General features: G+C 41.7%; 1 protein-coding gene across 1 annotated transcript in view; it reads right to left on the bottom strand.

Annotated features, from left to right (window-relative positions):
* The window catches only part of KCNU1 (potassium calcium-activated channel subfamily U member 1), a 54,034-nt gene that overhangs the window by 15,997 nt on the left and 19,317 nt on the right, over nt 1-18,720 (bottom strand). Inside the window, exons 19-20 of the mRNA XM_076358745.1 lie at nt 14,938-15,034; nt 1,726-1,825 (exon numbers count right to left, since the gene is read on the bottom strand). Coding sequence (XP_076214860.1) covers nt 1,726-1,825; nt 14,938-15,034 — 197 coding nt within the window. The remainder of the gene's footprint in view (nt 1-1,725; nt 1,826-14,937; nt 15,035-18,720) is intronic.

Below are 18,720 nucleotides of genomic sequence, written 5' to 3'. Positions count from 1 at the left end.
TGGAAAAACTATTACTGCTGAAATCTGCAGAGGAAATATGCAATTACAAGGCCAACAGAAGCAGTCAGTACAGTGAATGAGCAGCAGGGACAGGTGAGCCATTCTGAAGACACTATGGAAGGACTTAGGCCTTCCTTCCAACCTGGGGCCAAGAAGCTGGCCATATCTGGCATTTATTACTTTATTACTGAGGTCAAGGGAAAAAAAATAAAATCACATTACTTCTCAAACGTCTATGCCGTATTAGACTGACAGTTAAAATTTCCAAAACACATTTAAATTTTTAATAACGTATAACTTATGTAAAAGTCAGAGGACCATATTTTGATATGTGTTTAGATGCCCTGTGTTTTGCATAGACCTCAAGGAGGAACTTCTGTAAAGTATATCCATCTAGCTGTCCATGGTTTCCAAACAGAATGAAATGCTGAAGTGTTATGACAAATCCCATGGAAGTATACTTGCACCTTTAAGCACCTCAACAACTTTAAAAACGTAGCTTTTAAAAACCCAAAGCACAGTTTGGGACTTCGTCAAGCACCCAACTCACTCCCAAAAATGCATCTGAGACTCCCAGGCCTTTGAGGGCTTGCCTGTCTCAGAAACATGATTGCAAAGGAAGATACTGCATGAACATGAAGTGCAATAGCTATTATGCACTAATTTCCTTTGTGGACATTCTTAATCCTCATAGAGAACCCCTTGCACAGTCTATCTTAGCTACACAAAAACACTCAGTACAAAACAGAAGTGGCACATGGGAAGTTAGGCCACACTAGCAGTTGAAAGCTTTCTCCTCATGTAAACCCGCCTGTAAGATCTTTTCAAAACATTACTCTTCAATTCAGAGCTGAGTGTCCAGTCCTATTGGGATATTTGCCCATTTGTAATGCCTAATCCTATTTTGGAGGTTGCTGGGCAATAGGGTCCTTTTATTTGCTTGGAAGAAACCTGCAGCATTTCAAGCAGCATGAATTCCAGCCTGCTATAAGTCTCCCAGCTGGCAGAACAGCTTGAACATTCTGTATTTTTGATGAAATCTTTGATCACCTCATTGCAAGATTTGGTTGCCTACTCTCAGCTCTCTGGCAGCTCTGAGCACAACCTGCCATTTCTAGATGGGATTTGTTCTTTTACGGATTAGACACATTAAATAAATAAACCAAACTGTCTTAAAGATATCCAGATCAATAATGTCACAGACACAGGGGTCTGGAAACACAACATACAAAATTTTAAAATAAAATAGATGTCAATTGGACCTTCCTTTGTCCATCTGCTGAGATCCTCTCCTGAGACAGGGTGCCTGCCCTGCTTTAGATAAACACGGAAGGCATTACTGATCCCTTGTTACCTTGGAGATCTTTCTCTGTTCCCAGGTTACCACCTAAATTACAAAGGAATATGGCCGCAGAATGAGCCTTCAGCTCCCACCACTGCAACACAGTCTCTGTGTGATCCTGGCCCAGATACTTTATCTGCAGCTCACTCCTGAAAAAGGGGGTAAACCCTCAGTCTCTCCCCTCCAGGGCAGGGTCTGTCTCTTACCTTTGCATACAATATCAAAGTTAGAAATTGGCTAAGATAACATTGCTAAATAAACAGCAGTAAACTGGAGAGTGCTGTGCCCTCCACCCAGATCAATGCATTGAAGGTCCAGTTTATTCCTGGGAGAACAGGGAGGAAGACACACAAGGATCCCAAAAGCAAATACCCCACACCTACCAGAAGAGCCTCCTGCAGTGGAACAGCATCACACCAGTAGAACATTCCTGTTGAATCTAGAATGACTCTGCTGTTCTCCTCTCCTTGGCCATCAAAACCCCTAAAACGGAGAGAGAAACTTCTCGGCTACAGAACAACCTCTCAGCAGTGACAGCTACAGTTTACCAAAGTTGAGATCACATCTCCAGCTGCTGCTGAGATGCCCTCTTTATCTACATCACAGCTTTCATGTCTCATAGTAGCAAGGAAAAATTAGGATGTATGAGTCACGTATTAACCATGACAGTATGGGGGAAAAGGGTTGTGTGGTGAAGGAATTCCTTTGTCAATGTCAGCTGAGTGAGACAAACATAAGGAAAAATACACTGCAAAGTGTTTCCTTGAATTATTGTATTAGTTGTGATGTTTATAGCTGTTTGGACTTGGTCCCTAGGATTATTTTACATAATGAGTTCTTCAGTGGGGACATTCATTGAAGCAATATTTACATAAACATGGTCTTGATTAAGAGCAAAAGGAAGTCAGGAGGAATTTTCCCCTTGCTTCAGGGACTTTAAATTATGCCCATATTGCAGGATATTCTTAGAGGCAAATTTCAGATACATAGCTGTGTTTGTGAGCATTGTGTTAGTTCAGAAGCAGCAACGAGACCATGTGAAGCAAAAGCCATTCAATCAAGTTCAGATGCTGCTCTGAACATCAAACTGTTTCAAAGGTCTGCTACAGAACAGAATTGTTGGGGAATTCATGTCAAACAACAAAGGGATGTTCATGTCTCCTCACAGCCCAGGCATGGACAGAAAAAGACCTGGAATCTGTTGGATAAACCATTTGCTCAGCACCATCTCTCTAGCTTTACTGTAGGTAGAGTCAGCCTTGAACAGGTGGCTCAAGAGCAAAGTTTATCTAATCACTCTGTAACTGAAATCACAATGATAACTGAAACTTGCCATCTAGGATTACAATACATACTGAACACAACAGCCTTAGTAGAGCTGCATGACAAGACAAGTGTTTGGTCCCGACATTCTTTTTCATGTCCAATTTGTCCTTATCTTGTCTATGCAGTATTGGGTGAGGTGAGATTAACAGAAACGAGAGGGGGGGATTTTGCTAAGGGAAGATGTCATTCATTATGAGGCCTGCAAGGTGGATCTAGCTGTGTACTGTACAGACCAACTTATGCTGTACTGGGTTTAGCACTTCTTAGCACAGCATTAAGGAACCTGAGAATTTGCCCCATTTTTGCAAATGGGGCTGGGGGGTTTGCAGCTTGTGCCAAACTCCATGATGCCATAGCTACACAATTAACCCATACACAGGATAACTAGTTAAGTCACAGTCATTTCAATAACTGCAGCATAGCTATAGTCTTTCCCATTCCATATGAGAATTCAAAGACCAGGCTGGAACTTCTTTGCAGTTTCTGCTAGCTCCCCAGGTCTTAAACGAAGGACTAATAACAAATCCCAGGACTGATCATATTAGAATAGGTTACCTTGTTCTTCTAAATTAATATATTTCCAAGTTTTAGAAATGTTCACCTATCCTAAAACCAGCACAAGATATAAAAGCCACAAAGGGTCTACTAATGGCATGGACATAAACTGTAATGACCGACTTTTGCCTTGTTGCTCTCCAGTCTCCTCTGCAATATGCTTATCACATGCTGGGTTTGATTGTAACCCCAAATCTGGAAGCTGGTCCTTTCCAGCTCTGCAGTGCCTCCTATCTCTGTTCCCTCCACACCACCGCAGGATAAGAGAGAAAGGGATTGCCTGCAGCAGATCCAACTCAAGCACCATCTAACCTTTAATGTGGACAAGTAGCAGATAACACAAAGCAAGGTGCAAGCTACACCTGATGGAGGAAAGCCTAGAAAAATCTTTCCTTCAGGCAAGAAAGGCACCAAAGAGGTAGAAACAGATCTGTATGCACTGGCTGCTGCACTACTGCTCCTCAAGAGGCGGCAAGAGCAGCAGGCACTGGCAGCTGGAAGTAGCCTAGGGGAGGAGAAAGGAAGGGCAAATGGAAAGCAGTGTGCTCCAGGTGCCAAATGGCTCGTGACAGCTCCGCTCCTCTTACAGACTGCCAGTACCAAGCCATGACGCTTCCAATCTTTTTCCAGGCCCTTTAGCTGAAGTCTGTCGATCTCCAGAAGTTCACAAAGCATAACCAAAGCCACCACACTACCTATCCCTGTTGCTTTCTCCTGCCACTTGCACAGTTCTTGCTCTCAGCAGCATTTGCAACAAGAAGTTTCACAGGCAAACAGCGTGTTGCATGAAACATTTTTTTGATCAGCTTTGAATTACCCACCCTTCAGCAAAATGAAAGGTAATTTTGCATCTCTGACAAGGGACAGTGAGAGGCTTCAAACTGGCTCTCCTGAATCTAGCAAGCTAGTTCAAAACTGGAGGGAAAGGGGAGCATGTACCCCTTTCAATCTCTGCAGTGTCTCTATGCAGCCCTGTGCTAACTGCAAGCAGTTGCATCTATCAGCCGCGTCTCCTCCTCAGATAGTGAATCCTTAGGCCAGTGATTAAATGGTATTTTGGCAAGTTAGAGACTATCTTCTCACAAGCTCCCTTACTTGACTCAGATTTACCAATCAATCAATGTATATATCTCTATCATAATAAAGCCATCATCTATATACACAACCTGTCAGAAATGACAACTTCTCATTCTAATATTATGAGAAATATATAAGGCTTGGAGAAAACACCTGTTGGATCCCTAAAGTGGGAAATAGCGGGAAAAGACAGCAGGAAACCCGCTTCATCATAACGGCATCCACCTTGCCAAAGCCAAGCACATTCTGATTTAACAAGCCATTCTTTAGCTAAGGGTTCCTTCTGCCATATACTCTGCAAATTACATGATTCTTACGCAAATCTGATTTTCCTGAGAGACTTGTAAATCATCCTGCACTGGACTCTGAGGAGCTTGAGGATGAGGGCCCTGGAACTGACATGCTGTACCCGGCAGAGAGACAGAAATAGTCTGATTGAGCTACAGTCACTTGCTACAGCCATTAGCAGGTTATCTGGGTCACAAATCAACTGTGCTGTGGGTGCACAGTTATCCGTGTTGGCTCTGCATGAGTCTGGAAAGAAGACGGTTGCATTCACATGGTGCTGTGCATTGCCATGTCTGTGTTACCTTTCTTTCTCTATCACATTCTCATTTGAGGTCCTTACCACTTACATTGCACTGAACAGAATATCAAAAAAGCACAAGACCATGCTACCAAAGACCGTACAAGTTGAGCTGACTTACAAAAGCACTAGGTACTTTGGACCGTGGGCATTTCTGAAAACGTGGTCCTAGTGGCTGAACATTTGAAAATACTGTTCCATAGTGCCAGGTGCATAAGCCACTGGTGTAATCAGTCTGTGCCCAACCCACAGACAAAGTGAGTATTACAATAGCCCACCATTAAACTCAGAGAAAAATTTGGTTTTATACTACAAGTAACCCCAGTTCAATACCTTATATATCATCCAAAATGGCAGTTCGGTCCAGTGTACCAGAGTTGAACTGAGAGTGTTACAACATGGTAAAACATTTCTTTTTTGCCTGTTTCCACAGACACGACCTAATATAAACCAGTCACTCATGTTTCCATGAATCAAAGTAGATAATGTAGCTCTCGGCTACACTAAAAGATGGTCAGACACATCCAAGATGTTTCAAACTTCATTTGAGGACTAACATAAGTGATTAACAGTTGTCTATAGCATTAGAAGGCAGGGAGTAGAAGTCCTTTTATCAAATTGTTAGCTGCCAACAACTTCCCGCTGACAAGCTATCTTTAAATTCTTCATAATGCCTTTGCAAAGCCCTAAAGCTTTGTTGAATCCCTCGCCTGCAGTGTTCTGACATCAGCTCTTGCACTCCTTGTCATGGGAAAATGTGGCTACAATGAGTCTTAATGTCATGTGTACGCATCGAGGTCTGTGCTCATTTGGTTTGGCTTCTGCGCTCCAAGTACAGAATAGCAGCAAATCCTCAGGAATCGGAGCTTATTTCTGTGTCCTAAATTTTGCCCAGAAAGAGATAAAGGGGTAGAAGCCTACTCACAAAGCACCTCAGGACAAGCAAGGCCTGGAAGAGTTCCACCACTGGTCCCCAGAAACCTACACACATGAGAAATCTGTGCACAAAAGTCTCCAGAGAGAAAACACCCATGGGTACCTGCACGATGCAGGCAGGTTGCTCCAGCATCTGGATCTGGAAAGCCCTGGCCCACCAGCACAAACGCCCTGACATCCTTCCCCTGCCTCTGTACCACAGCCTTGGGGATGATTTAACACTTGGCATGTGGGCTGTTCGGTTCACATCCCATTTGGGAATCCTCTTACTGTTTTTGAATCACTCCCAGATCCGCACATATGTTAACCTTTTCCTTTAGGGAGGAGTGGAGTTTCACACACACAATGAAAATTGCCTGTGCCTGTGAAGGCTGCTACAAAGCCCCTTTTCTCACTCCCAGGCCCGCACTGTGAGAATATGGTGCTTGTCTGGACTTGGCTTATTCATCATCGTGGATTGTATCACTCCAATTACAATGCATCAAAGTGCTTTCCCTACCTCACAAGGAACTATGAGGCTTAATTAATTGACACAGAGGTATTACGTGTCATTGCAAAATATTATAATTTAGAGTATTCCATCTAATAATTAACAAATACATCAGGCAACAAGTAAAACCAATCTTAAAAATGAGTAGTTAAATTTTTCTTAATTACATCCACTGAACCAAATCTGCCCCTAAGCAATGCACATGTAATCCCAGTGAAGTCAGTGTGGTTGTACAGAATACACTAAAATAAAAATAGTCTGTAGTTATCATCTATATTGCAGCAATACTTACAGTCCCCCACTAAGTTTAGGGACTCCTGCTTTATTTAGAGTTGTAAACATGAACAATAAAGGTAAACTAAGTTGAACTGAGAAAACAGCATGGAAAGAGACATGTAGCATTGGGACTTACACAACATACAAATAGAAAGGCTGAATCCTAGTCTAATAGCCACTGTCTGACACTGCATTTTAAAATGAAGCCAAGATTCTCTAATAACAGGATTCCAGGTGATAATGCCTTAAGAATTGCTCCTGATACCTGTGTGGCAAAGTCTGAAGAGTTGGCAGCACTGGAGAAATTCATGCATAAGGATAACTGGACTGAACTGTCTGAACATTGATCTAGATTCATTAGGGCCTACTTCACTAAAGAAACCTCAGAGTGACATATAAGAAAAGACATCATCTGCTTTTGTTATCTGCTCTCCATTTCTGCATTCAACCTTCATCCAAATCACCTCCCTCAGCTAACACTTTACTGTATAAGGGCATGTTGTTCAGCCCTAGATATAAACCAGGTGTAATGACTCCAACAGTTTGCAAGTTAATATAGCACAGTTATCATGGGGAAGCTGGATACTACACTTCTGCAGGCAGACCTCGTGTCAGAGCTATAAGGCATTGTTTTTGACAGAAAATAACAGCTCATTATTCATAACATCCCTCGTGAAATCTTTGCTGAAGTCTCCCTCTCCCCTTCTGAGGTCACAGGAGGGCTAGATAAAATGCAGGTTCTTCTCCTTGACATGGACAAGTGTATGTGCATATTTTTGTTCTGCCACTGCTACTTGGGCTGGGCACAGGTTGTACTTTAAAAACTAAAGCCTGATTCTGCTACCCACACATAGAATAGAGGCTTGCTTTGATTCCAGAAAGGCTGTTCAGAGAGTAAGACAGCACACAGCTTGAGTAAGGCTGGCAAAATTCAGCTCCTAATTATTAGATTAAAACCTTGAAACAATTGTCATGTATGAATGGACAAAGTAGAATTTGGCAAATAGGAAGGGAAAAAACAAATCTTCTCATGATAAATAATCTCTGAAGACAACCTTGTCATTTTTTGAGGGCATCTCAACAGGTTCCCCCCCTTTTTTTTTTTGGTCACTGCTTATCAAAATTTGCATGGTTAGTTAGTGGGTTAATTTAATTATGAGCAGCATTTATGAACAGCCTGATGGGGGATCTGCAGAGGGCAATAGAATCTGTTCTTGAATTAGGAAATTGCACACACACACACATCTGGAAGCCGTCATGGGACAGATCGCTGTCTTGTAAATGCTTGTTGAGTGTTATAATATTTTACTAAGCACTCCCAATCTGTCAAGGTTTACAGGAGAGGAGAGACTGGGAACATTTGGGATCATTTGTGGCTTAGAGCCATTAGCTACTTCCGCCCACTTATTGTGATGTTATTAACAGCAAAATAATCTAAAGAGCAGAACTTGGCTTACTGAAGATCTTAGATAATAGAAGTGATTTTCACTAAGGGCCAAAACCAGGGAGCCAGGACCCAGATGAATAATATACTATGCTGGGTAGCACAGCCTTATTTTTGGCTGAACTGGTGGTAACTTTGTGCGGGCTCTGTTCCTCAGAGGATTTACCTGCAGACCTAGCCTAGCCCTGTTGTTTCAGGTCTGTGTAAGAGGTGGCACATGGTGACACCACCCAAGAAATAACCAGAGGAGGAAAATGCTATGTAAGCAATGTGATGTTGACCATCCCTTACCAATTGCCCTCCTTAACAACTGTTAATGGTAAGAAGGGCATTAAGCACCACACACAAGATAGATAAATTTACACTTAATTAAACCATGGACAGTGTAACAAAAGCTATCTGCCAGAACACAAAAATATGTGAGCTGTACCTCTATGCTATCCCTACTAAAACTCAAGTTAACTGGCTAAAAACCAATGCCATTATGTTCGCATGACATCCAGGGATGCTTGTGACTACCATATTGGCATTGCCAAGAGTAAGTGACATCCTAAATTTTCCTGGACTCAAAGACAGAGACCAGAATGGCCAATCAGCTACCAAGACTCAAATCACGTAGAAGTCCAATTCTAGCCTGGCACACAGGAATGGATTTCATCCCATGAAAAGTAATCCCCTGCTGAGGAAATCAGGACTTGGCCTGTGAAAGAAACTTTGCACAAAAAGTTTCTTCACCTTCTGGAGCCATAGTTCAATGAAAAGATTTGGAAGACTTCGAAACTCCATGGAGCTTTTGGCTTCTTGTTAAGCCACTGCATATCTGTTTAATTTAAATCCCCATCCAACCATTAAATATGGGTGGTTTTTTTTAATGGGTCATTATGATGTGATTTATGACATTGGTGTAATTGTCAGAATTACTGTGGGTAATTAAAATATGAAATGCATGCTGCCAGAGGCTTCAGTCACTCTCAGCACCCTCATTAAAAATCAGGAGCTGACCAAATTATAAATAGACTGGTTTGCACAAGTTCATAGGGAAAGCTAATTATGAAACTTATCCTTATGCACTAAGAACTCACACCATCAGTCATGCAAATTCTTTAAGTGATTATACTATTGTATAACATGGAATCGGATTAGTACGTACAGGTGGGTGCAACTCCAGTTACAATGTGCAGTACAACTGTACTTTGCATGGTGAATGTGAATCCCTAAAACTCTTATGCAAGCTTGATGATAGATGTGGGACAAGGGCCTGGGGAAGACAGAGGTAGTGTATTATCACATGAAATATAGGAAAAAAAAAAAGACTGAGGAATACAGGGAGAGGCTGTAAAGGATAAGGCTCTCTGATCTATAATGGTAAGTCTCAGAGAAACAAGAGAGGCATGTGAACACAAGGGAAGAGAGCTTCAGAAAGAAACTGGAATAAACTTTGGATTAGCTGGCTAAATCCGTAAGGAATGGCTGCTGGCTAAAATCACAGGGAGTTTAGGTGCCAAATACAGTGAGCGTGAATACAAACTGAAGAAAAAATTCTATGTATAAGGGCAGGCAAGGGCTGACACTTTTTCTTTCTAGTATTCCGAATTTTTTACTCTCCAGAAGGGAAGGGGGGGGAAAAAAACCCCAAAACTAGAGGCCTATATACATAATTCAACCAAAACTGAATCAAGAAGTAAATCACTGATGGAAGAAAAGTCCTGTTAGAGTTACCAGTAACATCTCCAGTGACTTAAAGCCCAAATGGAGGATGCTTTTGCTTATTATGGGGTTTCAACAAAACCAAAAACAAAACAAAAGACAACAACAAAAAAACCCCAAACAAAAAACAAACAAAAAAAAAGGTGAAACCCCTCTTTCAATGCCAGTAAACAGGCTTGGTTTTCATGCAAAGACACAATGCAGTCTGTACAAAACAAGTTTGGGCAGATTTTGCACACCACGGAAGTTAGGTTTTCTGTGCCAGAAATCCACTAAAATATCTACTCCATCACAATGATTTGTCAGTCTTATTGGTTGTGCAAGCTTCAGGGAAGATGTGCAAGTTTCAGTGAAGATAAGACCTCAGTGTTCCATGAGCAAAATTCAGCCAGCCTGCATTGACAGAACAATTTATTGGGGTGCTTAAAGATCCATTTATACCAGGAACAGTCATGTTCCAAAAATAATGCTGATTTATATTCTGTGTACTTGTACAAGATTCTGGGGGCTGGAGATTTGAAGAGAGAAAGCTTGGGGGAAAGTATGCATGGATGATGTCTCCCACCTGAATTTTTTTAACTCAGATAAACCTAATTAACTGCATGTGTATTTATCAGCTTAACTATCACTCCATCCAACCTGTCACCCTGTCTCTGACAAGTAGTCCTCAAAAATACACTGCAAGAAAAATGGGACTTCCCAACACAACAAAAAGTGGAATGCAAAATATTATCGTCTCTTCCTAGAGGCTTCTTCCTGCCTAACATCAGTTCATAAACTTCCAGTGTCCAAAATACCTGTTCATCATCTTCCTTATGCGTCCCAAACTCCAGAAATGCCATTCGGGTAGTTCAGGAGGGACTCTTTTTAGAATTCCACCCCTGAAGTGTTTGAGAGGTATCTATAGGCATCCACACTTTTCCATGTTTCTACAAACCCTATGAGGTTTGGTTATCACCGAAACACCTCTTCCACATCTCTCTCCCATTCTAGCAATAAAAGCAAAGCTGAAGGAACATGAAACTTGTCTAACTTGTGAGGTTTTTTGCTATGCCAACAGACTGCTAAATTTTCCACAGAGCTTCCACCCTGTAGCGTAAATACCAGGTAGTGATCAAAAGCACAATGTGCCTGCTGACAAAAGGGATCTTGCTCACTGTAACAACACTTTCTCCACCTCTATCTATCTCCTTTTTCTTGAGAACACAGTTTTACACTTGTCCTTCATACAAATAACCCGAGGGTGGGAATTATTCAGAAGGCTCGTGTTTGACACCCCATCTGTTCATTTCTGACAGCGATATATAATGTAAGGCTATAAAAACTTGAAAAATAATGCAACATAAAAAGGGATTGACTCGGCTCCAAGAGGCCATAAACGGTAACAAATACCATTGCATGATTTATTTCATGCTGTAATCTTTACAGTAAGTCATCTTTCAGACATTTCCTTGTGACAGGTTTTAATAATATTAATGCCCAGAGCAATCCAAATCATCGCCAATAGACATATTTATCAAGCTGCCAATCCAAGTAAATGAAATTCTATAAGCAATAATGTAACATGTTTAAAGGAAGCTAATAAAACAAGTCAGGAGAGAAATATTACTGCAAAGTATGCTCTCTCTAATCCAGCCCTGGATTTTATACAGCCAAAATGCAAATCTTTCCCTCCATGATTTATTGCTCCAAAAATACCAATGACCTTTTCAGGAGCTCTTGTACAGCCCTTCTCACACATTTATAAAGATTGTGATGCATTCTGCCAGATTAGCTGAGCTGGAGTGCTCAGCATTACTGCCTTGTTTTGCCCTACCTTTGGATTGGGAAGTGATGGGTAGCATCAGAGAGTAGGATCTTAAGTCTTTAGGATTTATTAAAGACTGACAAGCCTTAACATAGGCTTGGCAACTCAGCAGCTATTTACGAGTAATTATCCAGGCATTAGAGAAGTTACAATTAACAGGGAGCTAAAACTTGGTTCTTTAACCTCATTTCCCTTTTAATCTAATTCAGTTTCTACTAATCCATTGCTTGGCTGAAGTGACTCTACACCAGGGCAAAAGGGAAGGAGACATTGCAGAGTTGTGTACACATGGAGCCTTGCTCACAAACATTCTCTTATGCCTCACTAGAAACTTAGCAGGAATGAAAAACAAGAGTCAACAATTCAGCAAAACATACACCATTAAATTTGTCATGCCTTAGGCAAGAATGTGGAAAAACCATGACTAGTAAAGCAAGTGTATCGATGCAGGGGCTCAGAAGTACCTGAGGAATCCTAACAGGTCTTTATGTATTCACTTCTGAATAAGCTTTATAAGGTCTTAGGGGGTTTTTTGTATTGGTTTGTGATGACTTTTTTTTTTTTAATGACACTAATTAAGTTCTTCCCCTGGATATAAAGATCTGCTTATTTTCAGTAGGGGAAACAAAAAGAGAAAGGAAGAAATGTACAAGACTTAATATGTGCAATGCGATGGAAGATACCTTTCACTAAAATAGTCTAGGACACCAGCAATATTGGCAAGACCTGAGTCAAGTATGTGTTTTGAGTCTTATAGTAGGCCATGCCTAATTCTTTCCCACTATACTTTATTGAATTTCCCTGAATTATGGTTTGATTACATTTTTCATTAATTAGCCCACATGCAAATCTTGTCTGAATCTCAGATGCAAATTTCTGCTTAAAAAAATAATTGGAATTTAAATATTTAGCTGGCTAAGTGTCCCAATAAACACAGATATTTTCAAAAGACCCCATTAAGGGGCAAGAGGGTAAGTATCCAAGTAATTCTAAAAGCACTGCCTGCCAGGCGCAGTGGAAGTAATCTCTATTATATATCCAGAGAACCCTGGAAATGAGAATTGCATTAAAATGTCTACCTTCCCTGGATCAGATTGCAGCTTACCATCCTAAATCAAATGGAGCAGAGATTTGAACCTGGAGCTCCCCTTGGTCACAGTCCTAACTGTCCTAATTTGGAAGCAAAAGGTCAGTGTTAGCTTTTCTATTAGCAGAAAACCCCAGGTGGAAAAGCTCACCTTAGTCTGAAAACAGGCAATTGGGTCCAATTCTATTGTTGGTTTAAATAATAATAAAAAATGATTTGGGACTAATTTGAGAACTCTAATGCTATGAAGAGTCAGCCCCAAAGAGCTGTAGTTTGCATTGTGAGGTTTCCTCTATGACTTTCGATACCTCATTTCACCGTTTCCTACTTTGCTTTGCCTTCCCACTCTTTGTCTGCTCTTTCTATTTAGACTGAGAGCTCTTTAAGGCAGAAACTGCCTTTTACCATGTACATATAGAGCATCCAGCCTAACAGGATCCCAGTCCCAGTAGAAGCCTCAAGGCACCGCTATAATACAAATAATAAATACTGCAACCAATAACAACAGTACGGTAAAATGTCCTCCCCAGGGAAGCGCTGGAAGACCAGTCCCTGGTGTCATTTAAAACTAAACACCAGAAAACGTACCTGCACTGACTGGATAGAATATAGAGTCTTTATGATACGGTGATGAGAGAGAATCTTGATGGGGATGGGAACAATTATTTATATGCATATTTGGCTATTTCTTTAGGGGATTTCGAAATATCTTAGTAACATTTTTGTTCCTCACTGCTAAGCAGCAGCAGAGATCTCAGGGAAAATAAATAAATAAGAAATATATAATCCCCAAGGTGTAATCCCAGAGTATGGAAACTCACTTCACTTAAATACCTCCCTCTGGCATAATTGACTTTTCATGTGCATGTTAATAATGATATTTCAGCAGGTTGTGAGGGCATGTTCTTCTCCCCCTACCCGCCACCCCCTTTGGTAAATTATGTTATTGGGCATGAGGAGGGGGAGGGACACATTATAAATCTAATTATGTTTTCATTTATATTTAACAAGTCAGCACAATCTGGTAGTATGCGCATATGTATTTACCGTGCAGTCCCAATATTTACAGCTGACCTAATCAGTTGTAGGACAGCAGCACTGAGCAACCTTTTATTGTCCCAATACCATGTATGTGCTGGGGACAGCTGCTAAGATGCAAAGCTCTCCAGAGGACACCTTAGAGTCCTTGCCATACTGACAGTTGCCTTTGCTGCTGAAGCACAAGACAGGGTTTTGGAGGGAGGGGAGACATCATTTATTAAGCCTCTTCAGTTCTACAGCAGCTGCAAATTGCTCACAAGCAGAAACAAGGCAAGAAATACTAGTTTGTGCATCTCTCTTCCCCTACTAGGTTCCCGTTTACTCCCTGCAAATTCTGGTATGACACTGTTTGCCAATATGTCCTGTCACCCTCTCTAGTGGATGCTTTGGAAGAGTGTAACAGCTTGCTATTACTGACAGCTCAGTATCAGACCATGATACCCTTCCTTATGCTGAAGGTAGCAGCTCAGGTTATGAGTCCCAGTGCAAGTCAACTGGACTGGCAAACTAAGTACACTGTAGATAAGAATATTGCAATTCACACCTTGCCTTAGACAGCAGATGACTATGTTCTGCCACCAGTTCGTAAACTCTGCTGGGAAATCAGATTCCTCTGGCTGGGAAGAATTTAGATGGCCCAGAAAGGACTCCTCTAGCATGCATTACCGATGCTAGAGAGAAAGGCTGTAGTGTGTGATTTCTCTTGGATCTCCATTTGCCTTTAGAGCAAACTTCTTTCAGAGTATACCAGAGTTTGCTAGTCTTCCAGGTTGCTGCCAGTGTCACACTGCAATTAAATATCTGAGCAAAGAGCAAATCTTGGTGTTGGCGTTTATGTTCCTACCCCTAGCTGCTCCTGCCTCCACTCTGCTCTCTCAGAAGCCAAATAAAATGTGCTCATGACTCAGCTGTTCAGTGATGGTATCATTTGGCTTCTGTCTGGAAGGCAGTGAGCACTTTCAGGAGGTGTACCCTTCCCCTTGTTCCTCCACAGTGGTATCAGGAGTTCACAGCATAGGCTTTGAGCTTGCAGGAGAGTATGAGAGGCTAAGGATTTGAATGCATAGGCATAATTTGTGTGTTCTATGCTGTTCAATTAATCAAGATAGGGAGAAGCCATAAACCATCCACTTCAACCACAACCACCAACAATAGCAGAATTAGTAGAGGCGCACCCTGCTAGTCCCACTTTCCACAGAAATTCTCAGTCAGTCAGTCCAGGAAATGCCTGATCAGCATACAACACAGCTTTACATTTCTTACCCATTAACAAAACTCCGAGGCAGAAGAACACCAAGGGACCTTGACTTTGCAGGCTCTCCATCTGAAACATGCGATTCTCTACAGAATTTCAATTTCTCTGAAACAAAGGCAATGAAACAGAATTGGGTTCCTTTTGTATAGCCTTCAGTTGCATTTAGATTGTGTCTGCAAATGGCTACCATGGCATTTGAGGATTCTGTGGGGGCTTCAGAAATGCTAGACAAAGGAGCTCTGAGTAATTGGTTATTCATACCAACTGCTCAGAAATACAGCACAGCGTTATAAAATAGTAATTCCATCTAGCATGCATAAAACAGTCTTAAATATGGTGAGCACTACATACGTAACACAACATTTCATTCCAAAGGGAGCTCCTTTTCTTTGTGAGGTTCTTGTGTTGGAATCCAGAAGCTAAAACTCACTCAGAACTGCCGAGTTTTTCCCCCAAAGTGAAGGAAACCTTTGTCACTTCTGCAGGTGGAGGCACAGATGAAGGAAGCATACCCTCAACACACAGCCAACACATACTTGTGTGACCTGTAAGACCTTTGTTCTGTCATTTTGCATGGGAAAGAACAAGATGTGTTCTTGACTAGAGAGAATCACAGCTTACATTTGAAAAGGAGGGGGTCCCAGGGCTGGTCCTGAAGGGGGTGAGCGGGTTTCTGGGCTGGTCCTGTAGGGAGGGGAAGTCCAAGGTGCATGGGGGTGCTGGGGATGGGCCTGTCCTTAAAAGCGTGGAGAAGGAGGATCCTGGTCCTGCAGGGGAGAAGGTGTGCTCTAAGTGCTCTATGAAAACATGGTCCTCCATACAAGGAAAGAAAAAAAAAAAAAGCCAGAGCATAGGAAGAGTTCATACTCTGTACTTGTACTATCCTCATACTTGTCATAAGTGACTTGCAATTATTTACAATGCTATTCTCTGCGAGTCAAACCATTTTTAACTTCCTCAATTTCCCACCGCGAAATCAAAATTCAGAAAGGCTAAGTGGCCTAAAGTCCCAGATTGAATCTGAGGAAGCAGATCAAGAAAATGAGCTCAAGTTTCCCAAGTCCTAAAGTAGCTATTTAACAGCTGGAACACCTTTTCTCTGACATTTGATCTAGTCCTTTCTGGGCCATAATCTGAGGTCATGGGCCATTAAGCCCAGTGTTGTAACACCAGGCAGTGATTTGAGGATATACAGCAGCACCCTCTGAGATTTTTTTTAAGAGCACCAGAGCCTACCTACATCTCCTGCTTTTCACGGTGATGTAACTGGTTCAGGATGCACGATGTTGCTCCTCACACTCCCCTAGTCTGTATCTTTGTTGCTAATCTGCATTCCTCCCCTTGTCAGCATTTGACAGGACATGCAGCAAAGCTCTCCATGTCACATGTGTCTAAACATGTCCAATGCATACAGACGGGAAAAGGAAAGGTTGGACTGGAGAAACATTCAGACACACATTATCTTTTTATCTCACAAACTGACAGATGAACCCTCTCACATACCCTTAACTTTCCTGTGATGTTGTAACTATTGCCAAACCATACTAACCCAGATGAAACAGCTAGCGATTCCAAGCATACCCTGGCAGAAAAAGGGACATCTCTCTGAATAGGTGATTTGTCAACCTTAAGCTGTAATTGTGCTACACAGGTGTGCTAAAAGCAGGTGCATTTAGCCTTGGTAACAGGATACCTCTTTCTACAGCCCTGTGTTCAATGAGGTGGGAGTTGGATGGGGAGAGAGCGAGCTCTCTGAGGACGCTACGTGCCACTTGATTCCTCTAGGTCAAGCTTAATGGAAGTATCGTAAGTCAAGTCAGAGAATGAAAATTCAGAACAGCCTTTCTTATGCAAACACTACTAAGTATCTGAGAGAACTCTCTTATGGTCTTCTAAACCAAGATACTTGGCCAACTGCACAGAGCTGGGCTCAGTCCCAGCCTTTATCACAGACTTCCTGGGTTACCATGAACAACCTGTGCAGGGCCTGACTGTCCAGGGCAGCTCTGAGGTGCTGCAGAGATGCAGAACAGGGAGAAAAGCTCTCATTTACTTTGACTGCATGACCAGGTCCCAAAGGGGGGCAGGGTGTCATTGTCTCAAGCAGCCCTATTGCCTTTTAATACATATCTGATGATTAAAAAAATACTAATCTAGTAATAGTAATAGCTTTTGATTAAGTCTGGATGATAAAGGAAAAAAAAAGTCTTTGTTTTCTGTTCTGACTGTACTCTGGTACGCCATTTACCCTCCTGTTAAAATGACAACAGTAGCTCCTTTGACTAAAGCTTGCAATCTGTGAGGGTCCTGTATTAGTTTTGAGATTCATGACAATGAACTTGCTTTTCGCCAACTAAATCTTCCTATTTCCATTGCAGGTACTGGAGGCACACTCATCTACACTACTTGGGGTCTTTTCCATCTAACCTTCCCCTCACCTCCCTCACAATGAGTTTGGAGGAATCCAGAACAGCATGTACCACTTAAACTACGTTATATGGAGAGTGGAGGAATGAACCAAAGTGCTTATAATTAAGCTCTGTTTTGCTCTGATACATCCAGAATCCTAGGGGAAACCAATGGCAAGGTCTTATGCCTGCCAAAGCTCCTGATCAGGTTACCTCAGGCAACCACTCTCTCTACAGTATAACTGGTGCAGAACTGCAGGTTTGCAAACAACCGCTTTTTATTAATACACATTTATACTGAAATGTCATCTTGTCCTTTTAAAAATCTAAGATTGCCTAGGAAACAAGAAGAAAACCAACCAGGTGGAGAGCTCCTACAGTGTCAATGTCTTTCTATTCATTTGCCATTGACTGTTATTAAGATGTCTTTGCAGTTTATGGAAGTCTCTTTTCTGGGAGGTAGCTGGCTTTCAGGGACCTTAGTTACATCTATGCCGATAAGTGTGTTGGACTGAAAATGGGCTCCAGCTTCTCTTTCTACATGATATTACTACATGGAGTCCTCCAGGTGTCAGCATGTTTGTGCTTGTTCACTCAGTCTGGCTGAGCACAGTGTGAATGAGTTTTGCCTTTATCTCAACCATCTGCAGTTCCGAGGCATGTTTTGTAATGGGGCTTGGCTGCCATCTGCTGCTTAAAGGATTTGCAAGTGTTTGAAATACAAGTAGGCATGCATGTGTACATCCACATTAGTGGAAAGCTCCTTGTCTGCTCTTTAAAGCAAAGCACCATCTCCATGGAGGGCAGACACTAGCAGAGAAGTTTACAGGAGCCTAGAAGAGGTGTGCATTTTGGCCTTAAACAATGAAAATGCAGCAAGCTTCAATTTGGTGTAGTTACACATAGATCTGAGAGGCTGTTCTCTATTTCAACAGAAAACTAACACCTAACAAACCCCCGTGTCTTCAAAATGGAGTTTGAGGTAAAGAAGGAATAAGTTGCTCTGCTTAGGGTTAGATGTTACCATGATTAATCTGTTCTCTCCATCCAGCTAAGATTTGAGTCCTCAGAGCAAACACCATTAAGTGTTGTTATACAACTTGTACAACCTCAAAAACATTTATCTGACTTCATGTTTAAAGTTTTATATTCTCATGATGACAAAGATCTAGACACACTTCCTCAGGGAATCCTGATCAAGGATCTAGTACAAACTGGACACAAAATTCTGTTTTTATCCGGCTGTAGATTTTGCTTCAATTATACACATGCTATCGTAATAAGGCACATTTGCTTCAGTCTTTGCAGTTAAAGAACAGTATTCTGTGATAAACCTGTTAACAAGTAGAGTGAAAATCTTGGACAAGGTATATTCTGTCCTAC

Source organism: Aptenodytes patagonicus, chromosome 24, assembly GCF_965638725.1.
Source record: "Aptenodytes patagonicus chromosome 24, bAptPat1.pri.cur, whole genome shotgun sequence".
In the NCBI taxonomy this organism is placed as follows: Eukaryota; Metazoa; Chordata; class Aves; order Sphenisciformes; family Spheniscidae; genus Aptenodytes; species Aptenodytes patagonicus.
This window is presented reverse-complemented; position numbering and strand designations above follow the sequence as displayed.